Source organism: Procambarus clarkii, chromosome 52 (assembly GCF_040958095.1).
Source record: "Procambarus clarkii isolate CNS0578487 chromosome 52, FALCON_Pclarkii_2.0, whole genome shotgun sequence".
Classification (NCBI taxonomy): Eukaryota; Metazoa; Arthropoda; class Malacostraca; order Decapoda; family Cambaridae; genus Procambarus; species Procambarus clarkii.
In genome coordinates, this window is record NC_091201.1 from 22,945,528 (window position 1) to 22,969,465 (window position 23,938).

The following is a 23,938-nucleotide window of genomic DNA, read 5'->3' on the forward strand; positions in this document are numbered from 1 at the left end:
CCACTTATTTCCACAGGTCTGTTGTTTATTTCCACTTATTTCCACAGGTCTGTTGTTTATTTATTCCAATACAAATATGTGCATAGTTATGATATTAGCTGTCTTCCAGCAATCTGGTAGTTCTCCCATCTCCCCTGAGGCATTATAGATTTTGTAAGGTGGTTCGCTAAGAGGTTGTGTTCTCCAGCTAATCATCCTCACACATGATGGCCCTCAATTTTAACCTTTTTTATAGAAGCGACCGAACATAGAACCTTAAGTAGAATTTATGCAGCTTCGCGGAGGTTTGTGTTTAGACTCTGATTTCGAGACGTTTCATTAAGAGTAATTTCTTGTTATTTTGTAATGACCGATGCTGACCTGAAGAAATGTTACTTTGGCAAGATACTTGACTGCTGCCAATGCTGGCTGGCGCTCTCATTTCTATATCAAACATTTAACTTTCAATACAGGTATAAATAACTTGAAGCATAATGTCAAAATATATTCTCAAATTGTTTAGGTCGGATGCATATTAGTCTAAATATAATCATATAACATATATCAAATCTAAATAAGACCACATATGTGGTCATTAAATAAATAGATCATATAACAAGGGGATGGAAGGGATGGAGATGGAAGCAAGGTCCTGGAGACTCCTCCAGACGCGTGCCTTGATCCACTGGATCACGCCTTGCTTAAAGTTATATAACCAGGACGCTGGTTCGATGCCCGTCCGGTTCCAGTTATTTTCTCACAGATATATCAGCTTTATGTGGTTTAATTTTTGTAATTGTATAAGTGAATATTAAATGTGGAAGTGGAACTGCCCAATTAGCTCATCATCGTATGTACATATTAAGTGTTATTTTTTAATTCGGGTTTTAGAATGATTTATCCGGTCATCGTACAGAAACATTAAGAAGTTCAGGAAATTATGTGATCTGTTTCCTTACTCGGTTTGAGTGAATTTATAATGGGTCATGTCATTGATGAACCAACTGCCGTACTACTTTGCACCCTATTTCTTAAGGGTCTTGTAGTAATAGGTACTGGCTTGATAGGTTAACTGGGTTGGTAAAGAGTCATATGCTTATGGTTAGGTAAAACCTTTACGTGAAAATTCTTGGGTCCTAAGGTCTTCTTCACATCTAGATCATCAAGATGTTTCCTCACTGCCAATTACAGCCAGGTTTTTTAGTTTCTAACTCAATGTTGTCCTGTCATTTACATCTGCATGTACTCGGATCATAGTTTAAATCCTACCTGGATCTTTATGCCAAGTATTTCACGCTTTTATGCTTCTACTCTCCCTGTGCCTCTTCATAACTCTCCTCCTGAACTTTTCTTCTTCAAGACGCTGTTGTTAAACCAGTCCCCTTAGTTTTAGGATGAATTTATCTTGAGAACAGATATGCTTCTCAATTCCCCTACTGCTATACTTTGAAGAAAAAAAATTTTATCTAACATTTTTTCCCTAATCAGTATGCTAGTTTTTTGTTATCAAATCACGTTGCCCCTCTTGCTCTGTCTTTCATTTGAACTATGCATCCAAAGACCAATATGTAGTGGTCATTGGTCTCGCCTCCTGGATGGTGTGTGAGCACAAGGTCAACTACAGTACCACACAGAAATCCCAATTGCGTGATGCATCAAATGAACAAATCCACAACGGCCGTGACGAGGATTCGAACCTGCGCTCGAGAGCATCCCATACGCTGCCTTAAGCTCAGCCTCAGTAGCTCAGTCGAATTAAGGCAGCGTCTGGGATGCTCTCGGACGCAGGTTCGAATCCTCGTCACGGCCCTTGTGGATTTGTTCAACTACAGTAAGTCAGCCTCATATTTTTTTCTCTTTTTTTTCATGAACATTTTCCATTGTACAGAGAGCTAAGAACACAAGACAATAGAGATGCACTAAAGAGAGACGGAAATAAATAAATCCTGGTCAGGAAGGAAGCGGAGAGGAAATTATGGGACGACATTGAGACGAAGGACCAACCTGGGCTGTATGATGAATTGAAATTTCAATGAAATTTTAAGTTTTATCTATTTAAATTTAAATAAGATTAAAGTTTTATTTATTTCAATTTAAATAAGATTTGTTTTATTTAAATCTTAAAATAAGACGAAGACGTAATGTCTTAAATATTCGTTATTAAAACATTACAGAAGTTTCAGTAATGTCTTCAGTGCCCATTTTTCTTCCCAGCTTTTCTCTCTCTTTATGAGTGTTGGTTTATATTTTGTGTATCAGTACTGAGGCAACACATATGCTGTAATCAGTTGGTCTTACCGTTAGCCAGGGCCAGACTGGAGACTAGTATGACAGTGGTGGCCAGGAGAGAGACTGAGAGCGACGTCGTACAGCCTGTGATGGTCATGTCTCCAGCCCTCTTGCACCCCCGCCCTCTGAAATACACACACCAAGCACGTTATTACTGGGCTGAATTGAGTGAGGGGGCTAGGATGATCGAGTGAGGGGGGCTAGGATGGTCAAGTGACGGGGGCTAGGATGGTCGAGTGAGGGGGGGGTGACTGATGATGAGAAAGCAGTGTGTGATATAAATATATAAACGACTTAAGAATCTTCAGTAAAGAGTGGCTAAAGAATGGCAATGATTATGTGGACAAAAATGAAGATATAGATTTAGGTGTGTTTGAAAACAAACCTGCATGAATAGAAGGTAGATTGAACCAGATAAATTCCATATTACTAATTTGAAATGCAAACTTTGAGCAAAACAATATAGTTATTCCACATCACCGAGAAACAGGAAACAACAAAAATCCGGAACGTGCATTGCCAAGTTTCCTGACCTCTATATAGGTCTTTTTCTCCACAGGCTATGAAAATATATATTTTAATTTTAGTTAATATTTTAATGGTAGTGAAAGTTTGTGATTTGTCTTGTCAATCTACCGTAGCCAATCTACCTCCCCCCATCTACCACATCCAGCCCCATTACCTCCTTTTTCCTTCTCCATCTACCACAGTCACCCCCATTACCACCTCCTCCCCATCCCGCCTTTCGTGTCTTTCAACCTCCTTTCTTCCTTCCTTCTGTCCTCCAAACTAGTAATCGAGGAAGTTTTATATTCAATCACATGCGCTCGTGTGGTCGCCTTGCATCAGGTAAAGTGCCTCTGGCAGGAAGAGTCTCTTGGTTTAGGACCAGGAACAAAGGCAAGATCCGAGGCCATTTGGCTTATAAAACATGTCTGTTATTGTTTTTGTCGCCATTGTTCTTCTCAAACCCAAGCAATAAAGAATTGTGCTTTTAATTTATTAGACTTGGGAGAGAATATGTTTAATAAAAGGATGATATAGGAAAACATAGATAAGAAAAATATCAGAAAGTTCAATAAAGATAAAGCTGAATGTAGAAAATCAACAATAAATAGAAAACAATTGCAGGCAGTAAAATACAATAACAGGGCTGAACATTACACACCCGACCCACACACCTGAAAATATAGGAAGTGACGACGTTTCGACCACGACGGTGACGACCGTTGTAAAGTCATGTAACAAAAGAGTGGTAGAGAAATTCTCAACAAATGAAGTAGATATGTGAGGTGAAGAGCGAGAACGCAAAACAAAAATAAACTAAAGGATAATAGGCGCAAAGTAAACTGTATTAGTTTAAACTGGAAATTTTTCGTGCTCTCTCCAAGGGAGCGAGATCAGTGTATTAAACGACGATCATGTCTCTAAACTCAACAGATATATTTAATGACGTCTTACCCATTTACATATAGGCTATCATCAGCAAACACAGAGAAGTCACATTAACGTGATGTATCAATGAGAAAATCAGTAGAAGTCACATCAGTAAAGCCTATGCTTTTGAGAAGATAGGGAGACGTCCGAGAGTTTACTTAGTAGTTACGAAATGTGTTGTCAGCAACTTACGCGGTGCTGTGCAGAAGCAGTCGACGACAGGGAACATTTGAACTAGAAACAGAAAACTGTTGCTGTAGAAACGGTGAGAGGCGAGGGCCTGCTGCCTCAGGCAAAACTAATTGTTTCCTTGGCGAGGTTAGCAATCTGTAAATGGATTTGTTCAAGGAATCTGCTGACAGATTAAACAAATATTTTTGTCTAGAGGTCATAGGTCTTTTTTGAGCCGATGTTCGATGGATTTAGCTTGGTTTAACAGCTCAGATATTGTATTTAAGGTTGAGTAATAGTTCAAGTGAGAGAGATGTGAGACCAGTCAGCCACGTTAGTCAGGGCTTTCATCCCAAGTCTTAAGTCCAAATCTAGAATCATTCCAGTGATTATTTAATAAATCATTTTGGTTGTAAAGTTTAATGCATTAAGGTAGTAGATTTGAAATAGCAATATCAATACTCCTTGAACAATATCACTGAATAAGGGTGTATATTACTATTAATACTTTACGATTTTTCAAAATATTTAGCTAGGTAAATAGATAACCACTGGGCAGTGCTAAACATCGTCGTGGGGGTCAGAACGTAAGCCAGCAATGCCGTTCCCCTTTGAGTTCTTGCGATCCCAACCAGCCTATGTCTATACCATACCGCAGACCATTCTCCTTGCAAAGTTAGGTAATGCTAACTCGAAGCGTCTGGCCTCTAACCTTGGACAAACAAGTATAAATTCTTATTGATATAGCTAGGATGCAACCTATGTATTGCTTGCATACAACAAAAAATAGTGATTAAATAGGATTAGCAAGCAAAAATTACATTTTTTTTAACCTATCCTCAACACTGTGATTCCATGAACACTATTTCGCATATGTTCACTGGATGTAGGAAGGGCGCGAGCCTAACTTAGTAAAGATCATGCCAGCTAGGTCAAAATCCAGGAGGCCATTCAGCAATTAACTTAATATTTTTCTGCCAACCAAACTAGTGAATTAATTTTATTTATACGTCAGTATAACAAAAAGTTCCATAAGAAATGCATTATCCTTTAGCAATATTGGTTAAAAGTCAGCAGCATGAAGTCAAAGATTATCGGTTTCAGATTAATGTATTTATATACTGAACTTTTATACAGTAAATATTCTGCCCATTATCAGATAACTGCTTTGAGCAAATCAGCACTGACCTTTTCTCTTTGCTGTTTGTAAATCGAACAATCTCTACTCCTGTTTAATTGTTTCTCAATCCAATTCCGGGTATTAAAGAGCTGCGAAGCACATAACAACCACAGTGCCATTTAGTCTTAAATTGGCACTTGCTGGCACTATTGTTCATGGGCGACATTGGTCACAGTTCTGGTATTTCAATAGAGGCGGTCCGGAAGCTGCAGGAGGCACAGATGAGAATTTAGCAAATATCATTCATCTCCTGCCACCATTTATGCTAATATTCTCTTGCTTTGCATATATTAACCTCCACATAACTGCGATTATACTGGAGAATTAGTCGGGGCTAAAAATTATGAGGTTATATACATACAAATGTTCTTGATGACAGTATAAATATCACATAAGATAATCTCGCATCACATCTTCAGCAATTGAACCGGGTCGTAGTGACTGGCATGGACAGTGAGAGAGATGGTTCAGGAACCGTGTCGGGCGGGCAGGCAGGCAGGCAGACAGACAGACAGACAGACAGACACACACATAAAATACGTGTGTCACATAATGACACACGTATTTTATATATTCAATAAATAAAATAAAAACGCCTACATAGTAGACAAAACCCAATATGTAAGAAGATTACAAAATCTTCAAGCCCTTCACATAAAAGTTGAACATCCCAGCATAAATACTCAAATAACATAATTATTGGCTCTACCCATTATGAGAGTGAGAACGTGATCGGAACATAAACATGCCAACAATAACATCCCTGTTATCAACGCCTTGCCTACTACACCAGAATAATCTTAGTAAGTATTGGTTATAGACCCATGCCTCTTACTCCTCACCTATGGGTATGTACCTAACCTCCCAGCAGTATAAATCCGATATGTTCTCTCCTGTTTTTACGGGCTCGCCATAGCCCGTGCTACATGGACACTTCGTTCTGAGTAGCTAAATCTGAAACAACAACAACTCCTGTTTTTACAGCCCCGCTCCTGTGCCAGGTAAGTCCATTACGGGCTTACCATAGCCCGTGCTACTTGGAACTTTTTTGTTCCGAGTCGCTGAATCTAAAACAACTCCTGTTTCCTTTGTTATTCAATTATGATACTTATTGGATAACAAAGTTATTTTCCATTAAAAGAAAAAAGTGAATTTTTCTTTCCTCTACAGTATATCTGGAGCAATTTAATTATCTTTTTGCATGGGAGATTTGGATGAAAAATTATCTCGTCACTGTCTTTTCTCTTCCTCTCTCTCTCTCTCTCTCTCTCTCTCTCTCTCTCTCTCTCTCTCTCTCTCTCTCTCTCTCTCTCTCTCTCTCTCTCTCTCTCTCTCTCTCTCTCTCCCTCTCTCTCTCTCTCCTGCAACTTTCATAGCAAGAGCAGAATAACGTTTACCATGCAATCTCTCATGAAATAATTCCGTTGTCAAGACCAGGAGGAAAGCGAGCCGTTGATTCAGGTGTATATGTTGCTAGAATTTCACACGCTGGCAAGGAGAAGAAGCCTTTCTGTTTTTTACCTTGAGCTTAGCATGCGCCAAGCTGTGCCTGGGGCGCTGGGAATCACTCAGGTGGGGAACCCGTCGGGATCACACACACGAAACGGAGACCAAAGCCATAAAGCCTGACACTCCACGCTTCCCATGAGATCACTTCACGCTCTTACGAGGCTTCACACACAGACAATAAAATACAACTCCAGAACGAAAACGACGCAGTAACCTGACTCGTAGATCTCCGGAATTGGAACGTTTAAATTATATATATATATATATATATATATATATATATATATATATATATATATATATATATATATATATATATATATATATATATATATATATATATATATATGTCGTACCTAGTAGCCAGAACGCACTTGTCAGCCTACTATGCAAGGCCCGATTTGCCTAATAAGCCAAGTTTTCATGAATTAATATATTTTCTCTAAGTTTTTTCTTATGAAATGATAAAGCTACCCATTTCATTATGAATGAGGTAATTTTTTTTTTATTGGAGTTAAAATTAACGTAGATATATGACCGAACCTAACCAACCCTACCTAACCTAACCTAACCTATCTTTATAGGTTAGGTTAGGTTAGGTAGCCGAAAAAGTTAGGTTAGGTTAGGTTAGGTAGGTTAGGTAGCCGAAAAAACATTATTTCATGAAAACTTGGCTTATTAGGCAAATCGGGCCTTGCATAGTAGGCTGAGAAGTGCGTTCTGGCTACTAGGTACGACATATATATATATAATATGCATTCATATGTGTGTGTGTGTGTGAACTCGACTTGATAAGGGTCCAAGACGGAGCATTATCAAGTCGTGCTTGCAACGTGAGTACAATAGGTGAGATATGATAACCTCTCCTATTATACTCACCAACTTTTGCTTGCAGGGCTGGACATCTTTTGTTAAGTCTTGCATTTCAAACATTAGTGGTCTTAATGCAGTCACCTTTACACTATTTTATAATGATATTTATACATAAAACTGTGCATTAAAATGTCTTCATAACTTCACTGTCTAACTTGGTCCTATCATTTACAGGTCATAAACTTCATACACGCTCAGAGAGGATCTTTGTCAAAGTTTCTGGAGGATAAGCGGACGTTTGCCAGTATGGCTCATGCTTCCTTCTCTATTCTGCTGATGTGTGCCTCTGGTGTTAGAGCTAGGGTTATGAATAATCTAAATGTTATCATTTTGAAAGAGGGAAGTTGCTATCCCTTCTCTCTGTACTGTAATGGTGGCTTTGTTGCTCCAATTTCTACCTTTATAACCTTGCATTTGTCAGGGGTCAAATTCTAGTAGTCATCTCCTGAGAATGTCTCTTTGGTCGTCTTGCAATGTATCGTAATCTTACAATGGTCTGATTCGTCTTTATAGCTTAGTATCGTCAGCAAACGCTCCCTCGTTTCAGTGCAGTCATCTTTTCCTTGCAAGGGTTGAGCTTTGCTCTTCAATCACTCCACTCCTTTTATTCATTAGGAAACAATTTTGAGAACAGTCTGGGCAGTAATATAGCTTCATTTGAAAATATTCATTAATTTTGTTTCCACCGCTGCACGTACTAGTTTTTTCCCTATGTTTACTATTTTGACACCGAAAACAAGTAGTTCCACTGGTCCTTTTATGTACTTATTTAACAGATGGGTCGCATTGTTTGTTTATCACCATTGCCAAATAGTCTGCCATTGTAAATCTCCTAAGAATTTTGATGTGGTGAACATAGTACCACTGTATCTTTTATCTTGAAGTGAGGTGATATTTAATTTCTTTAGACTTTTATCGTTCTTCAAAACTTTGAGCCCTAGGACTAGTTAAGCTGCATACCTTGAGACATTCTCCAATTTGGTTTTGCATATCATTAGTATTGCATCATTAGAATACATTGGCAAATAGCAGTCTGTCTCCTCTGGGAGATCATTAACAAATATATTATGTCTTAGAGCTGATCACTGTGAAGGCGCACTATGAGCGTTTCACTGCACTCGATGACTCTTGAGGCTCTAATTCCTCTCAAATTGCAGGATTTATTAAACATTTAAGCTATGTATTATTGGCATTTTCTGAGTGTCGACCTTGAGAGGTTAGCTGGATTCGAACGTTTTTAGTCAGACGCATATTTTAACCAGTGTGCAACACGTCTGGAGTTGATCATGCTAATTATCCGTAAACTGCGCAATACAGCTGGGGCTGATTTAATGAAGTTTCAACCTTCAGGGACGGGTTGCACTGAGTTCTAATCTCAATGCAGCCCATTCCTTCCCTGCCACTCCGGCATCTGTATGCACCTTGTAGTGATATTATAATTTTAGAAACTGTCTCTATGGCTTTCTGAGGAGTTTCAGGAGGTCGTCCTTAAACATCTCATCTCTGAGCCAAAACGAAAGAACAGTATTCAGGATTTGTTCTTAGCTAACAAAGACAATATTGTTATATGAACAAATCCACAAGTTCATTTGATGCATCAAGCTATTGTGATTTCTGTGTGTAAACAGTATTGTTAAGCTTATCGAAGTTGAGCGCAAATATGGAAATAATGTTCATAATCAAAAAAATATTTGACAAAAAATTAGGACATTTTCAGAACTGAAAGTTTCTATCTTATAATGCAGCCTATACTGATCATAGGTATAAATTACGTGGTCTGGAAATTATGATAGGGTATCGTAGACGTAAATTAGAGCACTTTTTACAGTATTGTGGAATGAAGTCATGAAACAAAGATTTCGTGATGGTATCAAACCATTTTAACTGCAAATGGATGACCAGGGAATTAAAGATTCTTATTTAACAGACTTTAGGAACAAATATCATATGAAGTAAGGTCAAAGTAACATATGAAAAAGCAAAAATAAAAACAAATGAACGCATAGGGAACGCAATAGGGAAGAAAAATAAAGTTTTTGATTAGTATAAGTATGAGAGTAAAAATAATGATAATAATAAAATGAAGAATTAAAATAAAATAGAAGACAAGCCTGAAGAAAACTTTGTAACTAGATTTTGGAACTAGATTCACAAAATAGTCAATTGTTTAGCCAAACAAAATGTGAGATTCAGTTCCTGAACCTATTAAACAACTCTGTAACCCGATCAACCCCCGCCCACGGCGTGGGTATAGCGTGCATAATAAATTACTACAAAAATAAATCAGATTCAGGTCATTGAATTTAATATTACGAATATACTTATAACATCCACAACACATACTACATTTCAGTGTTTACTATCGAATAACTATACACTACATCCAGAGTATACATTGTTTATTGAGGAAGAGAACAAATACATTTAGATTTTTAAAATACATCGAACTATGAAGTAAGATAAGTCACCCGACACAATGGCGAGGAACAGCTGAACAGCTCATTAACAAACCTCTTGAATAAATCATTTAATTGTAGAGTTGCCCCTGGAGTGTGGAGGAACACTCACGTAGTGTCAACTCATAAGACCAGAGTTGTACCATCCATGCAAACTCTAACCCAACATCAGCTGTGATGAAATTGCTGCATTAATAGCAAACTGTGATAGAAATTGCTGTAAGCTATAATCACCATGGAAAAGTGTCATTTTATTTAATAACTAATATCATGGATTCAGTGGTGGGCGTTCATATGTTTCAAATCGAATTTTATTCTACTCAAAAGTATTCGAAGCAGCAGTGTTTCAAAATAGCGTTTTGTTTACTTTGACCTTATTTGAGATTTTAAACATTTTTCTGAACAAGATATTAAATAGGAAAGTAGACGTATATGGCATAGGAAGACAAATATTAAGCTTGGTTAAGGCATTTTAAAGACATAAAACAGATTATATGATAAGTGAAACAGAGGCAAAATACAGCAGGCCAGCCCTTGTTTCAACCCAACACCCTGAAATACAACAGGTCACCCTTTGCTTCAACCAAACACCCTGAAATACAACAGGTCACCCCTTGCTTCAACCCAAAACCCTGAAATACAACAGGGTCACCCCTTGCTTCAACCCAACACCCTGAAATACAATAGGTCACCCCTTGCTTCAACCTAACACCCTGAAATACAACAGGTCACCCCTTGCTTCAACCTAACACCCTGAAATACAACAGGGTCACCCCTTGCTTCAACCCAACACCCTGAAATACAACAGGTCACCCCTTGCTTCAACCTAACACCCTGAAATACAACAGGGTCACCCCTTGCTTCAACCCAACACCCTGAAATACAACAGGGTCACCCCTTGCTTCAACCTAACACCCTGAAGTACAACAAGTCACCCCCTTACGTCAACCCAACACCCTGAAATACAACAGGTCACCCCTCTGCTTCAACCCAACACCCTGAAATACAACAGGTCACCCCCTTGCGTCAACCCAACACCCTGAAATAACCAGAGGGTGCGGACAACATATGCCCGTTGTACCTCCCGTCTCCGAGACTAAACAATTTACTTCATGCGTTATTTTCTGCCCCGTCGACCCGATGGGGAGAGAGAGAGGGGTCACACGCTCCCCCCTTGGTGACGCTGCTCCTTTATCAGGCATAAAATATTGAAGAAATTACTGAGTTCAGTGCCAGCTTGTGTCGACCTGCTTCATGATAAATGTAAAATGGCCAAAGATGTGGGATAGGAGAGAAGGGATGGAGGGTAGGGGGAGGAGGGGAGAGAGATTGAGGGATAGAGGATGGAGGGAAGAGGAGGAGGATATGGGGTTAGGGGGAGAGGTGATGGAGGATAGGAGAGGAGGGATTAAGGGTAGGGAGGGAGGAGGGAACTGCAGGAAGGATTGAGGAGAGAAGGAAGGAAAGATGGAGGGTAGAGATGGAGGGATATAGGGTAGGGGAAGGAGGGACTGAGGATACTGAAAAGACATACAAGGCACAGAGATATCAAAAGGAATTTCAAATGAGCAAGTCTTGTATATAAATGGAATTTTTTAACAAAAGAAGTGGTAGAGGAAGACTAGTACATACATTACACAAACACACACCACACATACCACACACACACACACACACACACACACACACACACACACACACACACACACACACACACACACACACACACACACACACACACACACACACACATACTCATACACACACACACACACAGTTGTATGTGTGTGTTTGTGCTTGTAAAGGATCAAAGCCACAAACTGCAATATTCTCACTAGTTTCATACACTACTGCATACAACAATGTGGGTGTTATTAAAATCGTTTATTGTTTAAACAAAAAGCAAAATTAAAACTTTTATGGATTTGTTGAGAACATTTTGCAACACAGATTCATTGCAACACAGATTTGCAAGGCTCAGGCCTGTGAGAGTGTGGTGCTGCTAACTCATACCTGCCTACTGGACCTCTGCACATTATTTATTCTCGGTTCTCCAAGTCATTTTCATACGACATATTAAACAGCGGTATTGGGTTCTGTGATGAGGCTCGTCTGATGTACGACGGATGTAATTTTAAAGTTAATGAAGAATGATAGGTGAGTTAGGAGGAAAGGTGTCCAGCCCCCGTTATTCTCATTATTCTGCAGCTCTTGTTACCGACCCAACAATACACTATAAAAAGAAAGGATTCCAGAGGCAACAATCCACTTATAAACAGTTACCCCATCATAGCAATTCACTACACAACAAACATTCACCCTCACCACAAGCATTCACTCTTCCACAAGCATTCACCCGCCACAACCATTCACTCTTCCACAACCATTCACTCACCACAACCATTCACTCTTCCACAAGCATTCACCCACCACAACCATTCACTCTTCCACAAGCATTCACCCACCACAACCATTCACTCTTCCACAAGCATTCACCCACCACAACCATTCACTCTTCCACAAGCATTCACCCACCACAACCATTCACTCTTCCACAAGCATTCACCCACCACAACCATTCACTCTTCCACAACCATTCACCCACCACAACCATTCACCCACCACAACCATTCACCCCACCACAACCATTCACCCCTCCACAACCACAAGCACCAGGGCCAAAGCGCCACAGTGTCCGACAGGAAATGCCAAATATATTTTTGCAAACAAAAAATAATTGTGAGCGTCGCTCACGTACCTGACGCAAATGGAGAACCGAAAACATCACTCATATATTTTTTTCTTTAATATTCCTTTCAAAATCGATACCTGCAGAGGATTGTTATTTTGATATCAAAGCGTAAACTGAGGATTAATAATATAGCATTTAGAGAACAAATGCAATACCTTATATACAAATTCTAATACGTAAAGCACTCAACCCGCCGTGGAGAGAGAGAGTGAGAGAGAGAGAGATTCCTACAGTGATTCCTACAGTGTACAGAGAAACATGAGGTCCAGTAAATAGAAAAACCATAGAAGACATGATTATCTAAAACTAAAATCCTCTGGTTAATGGACAAATTAGACAGAGATAAGTTATCTGGATAAGAATGTAATCCTCCTGTTGTGTAGATATGAGATATTGACGTATGTGGTCCGCTCTCACAAGGACCTCATCTGAGAGCGCCTCCATCCCTCATCCCTGCCAAACTCTTTGATCCTCAATATGCCAAGCCTCCTCCCATCCACCAACCCCTACCATAACGCCTAACCTCACGCCCCTACCATCAATCAACTACCTCAATTCACCCGTCTTAACCCCACGCCACAACTATCCACCAAGCCTCTCTATCCCAGTTATTCCCACGCCTCTCACATGCTCTATTCCCATCCATCTGACTTAACACCACGCCCCTACCATTGTACCCATCCATCTCTACCATGTAGTTGTCTCTGACGATCAACTACCCTCCCCAACACCGCATACCTCGAGGTCAGGAGTAGGAGGAACGGAGATATAACAGAAGCCAACTGACCGTTCAAAAGACGTTAATGAAAATAGATGGGAACACAGTGAAGACCTGAGGGCTCAGAACTAAAGGGTAAAGCTCCATACGAAAGTGGTTCTAGAATACATCGTCATATACAGGAAGAGAGGGTGAGATGTGCCTCAGTTGTTGTCAATCCACTGAGAATATGATCATATGGAGACGAAATGAAATATCTGAAAAATTATAACAAAAACAAGTAATTCAAGAACAAAATAATAACAGAAAGGACACAAAGTGAAGTCACTTTAATGTACGTATGAACTAAATAACACAATGAACATAGAGTAATACGTCAGAGATTACCTAGATAACTGTAGGCTTCATGGAAAGTAATGTATCGGTTGCAGAACCGATACAGTCATTTCCCTGAAGGGTGTTAGAACAGGTCCTTGTGTCTTAGATGCCTTCATCAAGAGGTACGCAACCTGGGCCATCAGGGATCCCCTTAAATTACAGGGACGTGGAAGGCAAAAACGCCACATCCAATAACCAAGAACTCTTGGAGCCATCACTTCAACAGATGCATAAAAAATAGAGGGGCCAATAAGCCGGTCAGAACAAACACATTAAAAAGAGAAAAACTCAGAGAAAAACTATACGTAATGACCCAACTTGCCAAAAAATGCAGGCAAATAAATAAATTAATCGTCTTCCAAATGGGGTGCACTGAAACGTTTGATCTGTAAGATTAGTCATATTCTATATGACTATATACCGGATAATCTTATGATAGTGAATATGAATAGTGAGGCGAATGAGAAGGAAGTCATAGTAAAGTGAGAATAACTCGAGTCACACTCACAACTATCTGATACTCAGATAGTTGTGGTATATGATGATAAGGAGTTGGGATATTAGGACAAGGGGCTTGGATATGAGGAAAAATGAGCTAGGATATGGAGAAGGAAATAATGTCGAAGGACCGAAGGATATAATGTCTTTATATTTTTACTAGGAGGGGGAACCCGGTGATGCCTTGGATAGTCTGTCTGTCCCCTACCTCCCTATACCTCCTCCTCCTCCTCTTTCCCCCTTCCTACCCCTCATCCCTCCCACCTATCCCTTTCAACCCCTGTTCACCTACTTTCCCGCCTCTCTAGCCCTCTTCCCTTTCATTCCCTCTCCCATTTCCTCCCATCAACACCATTTCTTCCCTTCTCCCTATCCTCCTCTTCTCTCCCCTCACCCCACTCTCCTCTTTCTTCCCTTCTTTCCATTCTTCCCCCTCTTCCCAGTCTGGCCTCCAACAGACAATTGATAATGATATTAGATCATTTTTAGTACATAAAAAGTAACACAATAAAATTGTAACTATTAGTACAGTGATGGTAAATAGTGCCTCGTGCATATCATAGCAGGAGCAGTAACGTCAGAGAGCAGGATATGGGTGCATGACTAAATATTTGTAGACTGTATGAAGATTTCTGACAGTGTGACCCAATACAATGGAGAAACAGTCTGGAGTGACAAAATACTCCAGTGGATGAATTAGATCCTGATTACCTAAATGCAAAGTGGCACAGTGAAGAAACTATGTGAACAGCGAGAAGAAACACAAAACGTATTTGGTGTCATCCACTTGCTGATTCGTGTGAGCTAATGGGGGATACCTGCTAAAAATCACTTTTGGAACTGTACACCTTCACGTACAAAGTGTAAAATTACACTGGAAGATGCTGCTAATAGAACAGTGGTACGGCACTAGACTGGTCATAGAGCTGGAACAAATATGAGGCACGAGGACTGACAGAAGGAATTAAACTTCGAGTCACTGGAAAACTCACGATACAAAGCATATGCTCACGTTGTACAAAATACTAATTGGCATCTACAACACTGTCAAAGACTGTGAATGTGGTAATCAGAAAATGGGAACAAAGATCGATACTAAGTACGCTAATGAACTACTGAGGTAATAATAGAAGCCTTCCTTAACACCAGTATATTGAAGCCAAAGAGTTGTGTAGTGAAGCATCAGAGCCAAACACCACTCGGGGCTTCACACGAACGTTATCAAATCTAAGACGTTAATGAACCTTATTACATCATCCTGTCCTCTCAGTTAACACATATTTTGTATGTTATGACCATCAACAAATTACAAATTACGTTCAAATTACAAAAGTACTATAAAAAGCAACGGCTCACAATTATTTAAGTTTTCTGTGCATTGTTGAGTTAGGTTAAGTGGGTTACTGGGGTTCGTACGTTTCTGGTAATGTTAAAAGTTAGGACGTCATATTATGTGCGTTTTATCAGATCAATAGAACTGATGAATTAACGAATACTCTGCAACATGTATCCTAAGGCTGCTACGCAGTCTAATATTCCCCCAAAGAAATACATATTCATTTCCAAGTTCATTATTATGTATATGAATTCAGACTCGTGAATGAACTCAGGGAGACTTGTAGAGACACCGGAGTTTTCCATTAAAAGTAAAATATAAAGGACTAACAAATATCCTAGATAGCTATGATATTGGAATTGACCAATTAGGAATGACGCGATCTTAGCTCGCCATTCAGAGTGGTTGATATATATATATATATATATATATATATATATATATATATATATATATATATATATATATATATATATATATATATATATATATATATATATATATATATATATATATGCGAATATATATGTATATATATATATAATATTATTATTATTATTATTATTATTTCTCAAATCAAACTATTGAGCTGAAGGGTAAAATAATAGCTTCCACTGTCTTCTATATGTACAAGAAACCTTTGGTAATGTCTCAAATAAAAAGATAGCAGCCATTGAGGAAGTTCTGTTCTTCATTACATTATCCTCAAGTCATGAAGTAATGAGAGCAGAGAATGTTAACAGAGGCAGGTAAGGGCACAGGCTGAGATCATGAAATGCAAGTAAATGAGAGACCTGTTGACATTATAGAATAGATAACTAACACAACTGAATTTTATCAAACATTTATGAGTATTTGCTTTTTTGAGAGTGGTACTTGTTCTAAGTGTTTGAATAAGCCTATATTGTCTTCCAGCTACGAGTGAGCTTTTCCCGGAGGTTTGAAGATCGAGTCCAATTGCTGGGGAATTATAATTAAAGCTTCAAAAGTGATGAATTGCAGTAGTATCTCTGCAATGATCTAAGAATAACTTAGATGGTTTATAATACGAAATTGTAGAATCATTACTAAGTCACGAATGACATTAACTACTCTAATGATGTAATGTGTGTTGCCTGTTGCAACAGCAGATAATTAGGGGTTGAGAAGTTGGCCACACGAACTGAAACTAGATCCTCTAAAACATAGATAAGTACATATAGGCAAATTCACAATGCACATTACCCAAATTTCCTGTATACATTCTCTTTGTCATGTGACTTTTTTCCCTCCACATTTATTAAACTTGTTTGAGACATATTACATTACGCCAGCAACAAACGAAGTGAAATTTTTACTAGCATTTTAGTGTGGAAAATTAATATTATACAACATATCTCTTTTTGTTTGGGGCTTGGCTTAAGGCCTGTCATCCGCGGGAAGGCAATTAATGCCCCCACACAACTTTACTGACCAACCTGCTCGACTACTATAGTCCTGAACCTAGCCCAGGAATATAGTAAACTTTTAGTGTACAGACACGAGACGTTGGGTGCACATTTTATTGTATAATTCTGTCTCGAAGTGCTATCAACTATTTTATTATTTTAGGGTTTGCAAATTTCACGTATTTAGTGACATTAACAAATTTGGCAACGTCCATGAGACAGCTTTGATGTAAATAAAACAAACATAAACGGATTTTCAAAAATTATAATGTTTTCGTAGCTATATTACTCCACAAACATTACAAGATTAAAACATTCCAAGTATATTATTTGAAGTTTTGTTTTGACAAATTGCATTGATATACAATATGGCCCTGGGTATATGATGGCATATATATATATATATATATATATATATATATATATATATATATATATATATATATATATATATATATATATATATATATATATATAATCTTTGGACAACACCCACCAGTGGGACTCGAACCCAGAAAGCACAACTACCTTCCAGTAGCTGGCATAACTAGTATGCTTTAACCCACTACGCCATCAGACCTTACAAAAGAAGTAGATAGTTCGAGATATATATCTCAAACATCTCTACCTCCCGAAGGCACCAGATGAGTGAGGGGTCAGTCTGCATTTTTCGTCAAGCCACTGTCAATGTGAGAGAACTCGTGTCCAGCTTATAAGCCTATACTTGCATAAACCACAAGTGAAGATAAACAATCTTTGGACAACACCCACCAGTGGGACTCGAACCCAGAAAGCACAACTACCATTCCAGTAGCTGGCATAACTAGTATGCTTTAACCCACTACGCCATCAGACCTTACAAAAGAAGTAGATAGTTCGAGATATATATCTCAAACATCTCTACCTCCCGAAGGCACCAGATGAGTGAGGGGTCAGTCTGCATTTTTCGTCAAGCCACTGTCAATGTGAGAGAACTCGTGTCCAGCTTATAAGCCTATACTTGCATAAACCACAAGTGAAGATAAACAATCTTTGGACAACACCCACCAGTGGGACTCGAACCCAGAAAGCACAACTACCTTCCAGTAGCTGGCATAACTAGTATGCTTTAACCCACTACGCCATCAGACCTTACAAAAGAAGTAGATAGTTCGAGATATATATCTCAAACATCTCTACCTCCCGAAGGCACCAGATGAGTGAGGGGTCAGTCTGCATTTTTCGTCAAGCCACTGTCAATGTGAGAGAACTCGTGTCCAGCTTATAAGCCTATACTTGCATAAACCACAAGTGAAGATAAACAATCTTTGGACAACACCCACCAGTGGGACTCGAACCCAGAAAGCACAACTACCTTCCAGTAGCTGGCATAACTAGTATGCTTTAACCCACTACGCCATCAGACCTTACAAAAGAAGTAGATAGTTCGAGATATATATCTCAAACATCTCTACCTCCCGAAGGCACCAGATGAGTGAGGGGTCAGTCTGCATTTTTCGTCAAGCCACTGTCAATGTGAGAGAACTCGTGTCCAGCTTATAAGCCTATACTTGCATAAACCACAAGTGAAGATAAACAATCTTTGGACAACACCCACCAGTGGGACTCGAACCCAGAAAGCACAACTACCTTCCAGTAGCTGGCATAACTAGTATGCTTTAACCCACTACGCCATCAGACCTTACAAAAGAAGTAGATAGTTCGAGATATATATCTCAAACATCTCTACCTCCCGAAGGCACCAGATGAGTGAGGGGTCAGTCTGCATTTTTCGTCAAGCCACTGTCAATGTGAGAGAACTCGTGTCCAGCTTATAAGCCTATACTTGCATAAACCACAAGTGAAGATAAACAATCTTTGGACAACACCCACCAGTGGGACTCGAACCCAGAAAGCACAACTACCTTCCAGTAGCTGGCATAACTAGTATGCTTTAACCCACTACGCCATCAGACCTTACAAAAGAAGTAGATAGTTCGAGATATATATCTCAAACATCTCTACCTCCCGAAGGCACCAGATGAGTGAGGGGTCAGTCTGCATTTTTCGTCAAGCCACTGTCAATGTGAGAGAACTCGTGTCCAGCTTATAAGCCTATACTTGCATAAACCACAAGTGAAGATAAACAATCTTTGGACAACACCCACCAGTGGGACTCGAACCCAGAAAGCACAACTACCTTCCAGTAGCTGGCATAACTAGTATGCTTTAACCCACTACGCCATCAGACCTTACGCCATCAGGTAGTTGTGCTTTCTGGGTTCGAGTCCCACTGGTGGGTGTTGTCCAAAGATTGTTTATCTTCACTTGTGGTTTATGCAAGTATAGGCATATATATATATATATATATATATATATATATATATATATATATATATATATATATATATATATATATATATATATATATGCCATGGGGTCGCTATGACATCATTATGATTTTATTAATAAACTTAAGACAGACGAGCTTACATAAGCAAACGTATATCTTGTTAGAGGCATCGATATGCATAGTTTTAAGGGACTTAATTACCTTAGTAAGAAGATCAAGAAACACATATTACTACGGAATAATATCGAGTTGCTTCTTCTCGACGTAGAGAGATTGTAATGTGTGTAATGTTATAAATGGCTCACCACGCGAGAGGAACACAGTCAAGTCGAATTTCACCAAACTTGGGTGGAAACTAAACACTCGGAGCCTAAAGGACGTAAACCCATAAGAACTCAGGGGGTCAGATTCACGAAGCAGCTACGCAAGTACTTACGAACGTGTACATCTTTCCTCAATCTTTGACGGCTTCGGTTACATTTATTAAACAATTTACAAGCATGAAAACTTCCCAATCAACTGTTGTTATTGTTATAAACAGCCTCCTGGTGCTTCGGAGCTCATCAACTGTTTAATAATTGTAAACAAAACCGCCAAAGATTGAGAAAAGATGTACAGGTTCGTTAGTGCTTGCGTAACTGCGTCGTGAATCTGGCCCCAGGAACTGGATAGATCATAGACCAAGGAACATGCTAAGTCATACGAGACTCTATAGACGTGGGGAGTACAGTAAGGTGAAAGATTTTCTCAGTGAAGTCCAGTGGGGGATAAAACTGTAAGGGAAGACGACAAATTAAGTGATGGAAGTTATTGCTGAGAACTGTGCAGATGTACCGGAGCTGTATATTCAAGAAGAGTATATTCAAGAGGAAGTTTTTCATCCACTCAAGAAGGAGGTGGATGAAAATGCAAAATAAACCCCTTGTTTAATAGACAGTGTAGAGAAGTAAAGTGGTTCACATTTTATGTCCAAAGAGCTTGGAAAAGGCAGAGATGGGGGGGGGGGGAGCAGGATGAGGAGTAGAAATTCTTGAAGAGGACGTGGATGGGGATCGAGGAAGCTTAAGTTCGGTGGTCTATCCACCGCGGGTTGGCACTGGGGATTTTTCTTGGATCCTGATCTTGATTTTGTTTTTCTGACGAGTCTTTGGGCGACGGGAGGCGGTGTGATAGGCTCTGCATAGGTCTGCACTATAGGTCTGCACTATAGGTCTTGCACGATAGGTCTGCACTATAGGTCTGCACTATAGGTCTGCACAAGGCTTGAGATGAGGTGGAGAGTAGCGTGGTACGTAGTCGTAGGGAGGAGACGCCTCAGTCAAGGACCCCATCTGACCTCTTTCTTCTGCTGAGGTGGTGTCCATGTGATCTAGGTCTTCTCAATCTTCTGTTACGTCCTCGTCTGTGTCTTGCTTCTTGTTGACATAGCCGTGCTCTCGCACCTACATGCACACACACACACGCTCTCTAAAATATAACCAGCTGCAACTGCACCCGCTACAGCAAGTGCATCTCACCCAAGTTTAAGAAGCGCAAAAACTTTGATTGTTAGTGGTGTCCTAAACAGCATCTGGAATACCCCAGAGAAAAAACTTTCTGATAGAGATAGAGCAGAAAGAAACAGTTATATCAATGTCTAAACTGCGAACACAAACATGTCGAAAGTTCTGCAGAACCCCACTGGTTATATGTAGAGTATATATTGTGCGTGCGTACGTGCGTGTGTGTGTGCTTGTGCGTGCGTGTGACTGTGTGCTTAAGCAGTTTTGTGTGACTGAGTGTGTGCGTGAATATACTTATGTGCATGCTTGTGCTTTTGTGCCCTCTTGTATTTTTGTACATTATTGTATTATTTTGTGCGTGTGTGTGAGTATTTGCTTTGATGCTTCTTCGTTAATGCGTGCAAGTGATTAAGAATAAGCCTGTTTAAATGCGTTCTAGAACGCGTGTGCCACGAACACTTGACAAAAGTGACGTACTGTGAAGTCGTAAGAATGCGACACTTGATTTAAGTAACGTCAATAAGAGGCCTTAAAATACCAACACTTACTTTAACTTACATCACTTGCATCAAACATTCATTTGATATAAGTGGCGTCACTTTATGGCCTTCAAAGATCGACACCGCTAGGAGGCGGAAAGAGATCAACACTTGATGTAAGTGACGTCACTAGGAGGCAATCAGAGACCGACATTTGATATAAGTGACATCATTAAACGACCGTCAAAGATCGACACATTGGTTTAAAAATGCAGACATGAAAAATTTGTGTCGCAATGCGCTCGTGAAATATATATATATATATATCACCGGGAGTAAAAACTGATATCTTATCATGAAGAAAATGAAAGGAATGGCTCGAAAATGAAATACATCTGAAGATGAAATTTGTTACGAAAGTAAACTTTGGAGGGAAATGATTTCAAGTTTAAAATATTTCGTCTCCGCCGGCAACAAGTCTCTTGGCAGAGAATATGTCAAACTTAAATGATCGCAAAATGGATATGCTAAAGTATTTGAATTTAACATTTTAAATTTTCTTATCGTTAGACAAATTCTCTTTCGAAACTGTATTGAAAAACCTTAGTGAGGAGTATAAATATGTGGTCAGAGAATATATATATATATATATATATATATATATATATATATATATATATATATATATATATTTATATATATATATATATATATATATATATATATATATATATATATATTTATATATATATATATATATATATATATATATATATATATATATATATATATATATATATATATATATATGTGTGTGTATATCACGAAAATAAACACGTGATTAAGAATGTGACAATGTCAGACCACGGAGGAAAATGAAACAGGAATTTCCTTAAGTACTTTCGTATATTAAATACATCTTCAGAAGGAATGAAGGAATTATTTAATATACGAAAGTACTTAAGGAAATTACTGTTTCATTTTCCTCCGTGGTCTGACATTGTCATATATATATATATATATATATATATATATATATATATATATATATATATATATATATATATATATATATATATAAATTAACACTCAAACGAACTTGAGAACGAGAATTCAGTTGTTTGATGGACCTCCTTTGACCGAGAGGGAAGATATCCGTCGCGTTAGGTAGCTATCACCCGCTTCGCCTGACCCTATACTCCTACGTTCATAGCTGTTTATTTAAAGTAAGGTGAGCCCTTGCTTATGTATGCTTAAATCTTCTGTATAATTTTAGTAGCGTCGTGATTTCGTAAATGTTTAGGTCACATGTATAATTTTAGTATGCTTAGGTTTCCTGTACCATGTGAATATTCCTATCAGAATATGATATCATGGTATTAACAAAACGTTGTGATAAACTGGAGTGATAATGTGATAAACATAAAGTGGTCTAGTGTTTCGTCGCCTCCTAGATGATGATTGATGACTGTAAAAGGTATTTTTGTAAAATGAAACATATTCGCCCAAATAATGTTGAATTAAAGTAATGATTTTGTGCTCAATTTTATATATATATCAAAGAAAACTCGTTTCCAAAATAAACTATTATATTTATATATATACAAATTTATTTAAACATTCTACAAAATCACATCAATAAATTTTACAAAATCCCATGAATGTATTTCACAAAAACGCGTAAATGTATTTGTTTCTGCAACCATTTCATCAGAACACTCTCATGTAAATAAAATATATTGTGTATGCATAAAATGTCGATATATTCAATTGAAAATGCAAAATTTGCTTATTCGATAGAGGTAGAAAATGAATAAAGAATTTGTTTGAAAAATTGAAAGACATGCAGGACCTTGGCACAGTTTCTGCGTCGATAAGAGGTTGAAAATACCAGTTTGTACAGCTGGTAACCCACAGTACAGTAGAGCCAATGTAAACATCTCACTAATGTCAAAATACAAGATGAAATATATTCAGTAGAAAAAAATATAAACACTTCCAAACGATATGATTATATATATTCACTTAATCACTTAAAATGAGCGAAAGGTATGCATATATATCTAATATGGGGTTACTCTCGTCTCTGTATACTCTGTTGAGGATCATTTGTATAGTAGAACATATCATTTATACAGAAACGAGAGCACCCTTTGTTAGACGTACCCGAGCCACACCTGAAGAGTCTTCTCATCAACATACAAGGGAAGTTCCTTTCATCAGACCGCAAGGAAACGTGTATTTACAGATAGACGGAGTAGCAACGGGCTTACCCCACTAAGAGAGCTGCTTGCTAATGTTTACATGGACACCATCGAGGATAGAGACTTTAGTAGCAGGTGAAAACCAAACGTATACTACCATTATGCCGACGATAAAATAGCAGTACATGTCACTACTACCATTATAATAGTGGTGGTGATGGTGGTGGTAGCGGTAGTAGTGGTAGCGGTGGTGGTAGGAGTGACGGAGGCGCCGAGATTAAATAGCTCAGTCATTTAATTTTGGAGGCGAAAGTGAAGGAGGAAAAGTGAGAGACAGCTCCACCTCCTGCTGCTCCACCAATGTTGGGGCAGCAGGAGGCACCGACGCCGACCCAGCAGGACGAAGAACAACAGGAAA

At 38.7% G+C, this 23,938-nt stretch overlaps 1 protein-coding gene across 2 annotated transcripts in view; it reads right to left on the reverse strand.

The window, feature by feature from the left end:
• The window catches only part of LOC123763673 (zwei Ig domain protein zig-8), a 61,982-nt gene that overhangs the window by 15,471 nt on the left and 22,573 nt on the right, over positions 1 to 23,938 (reverse strand). For both annotated transcript variants that reach the window (XM_069304320.1, XM_069304319.1), the window contains exon 3: positions 2,278 to 2,393. In XM_069304320.1, coding sequence (XP_069160421.1) covers positions 2,278 to 2,365 — 88 coding nt within the window. In that variant the 5' untranslated portion in view covers positions 2,366 to 2,393. The remainder of the gene's footprint in view (positions 1 to 2,277; positions 2,394 to 23,938) is intronic.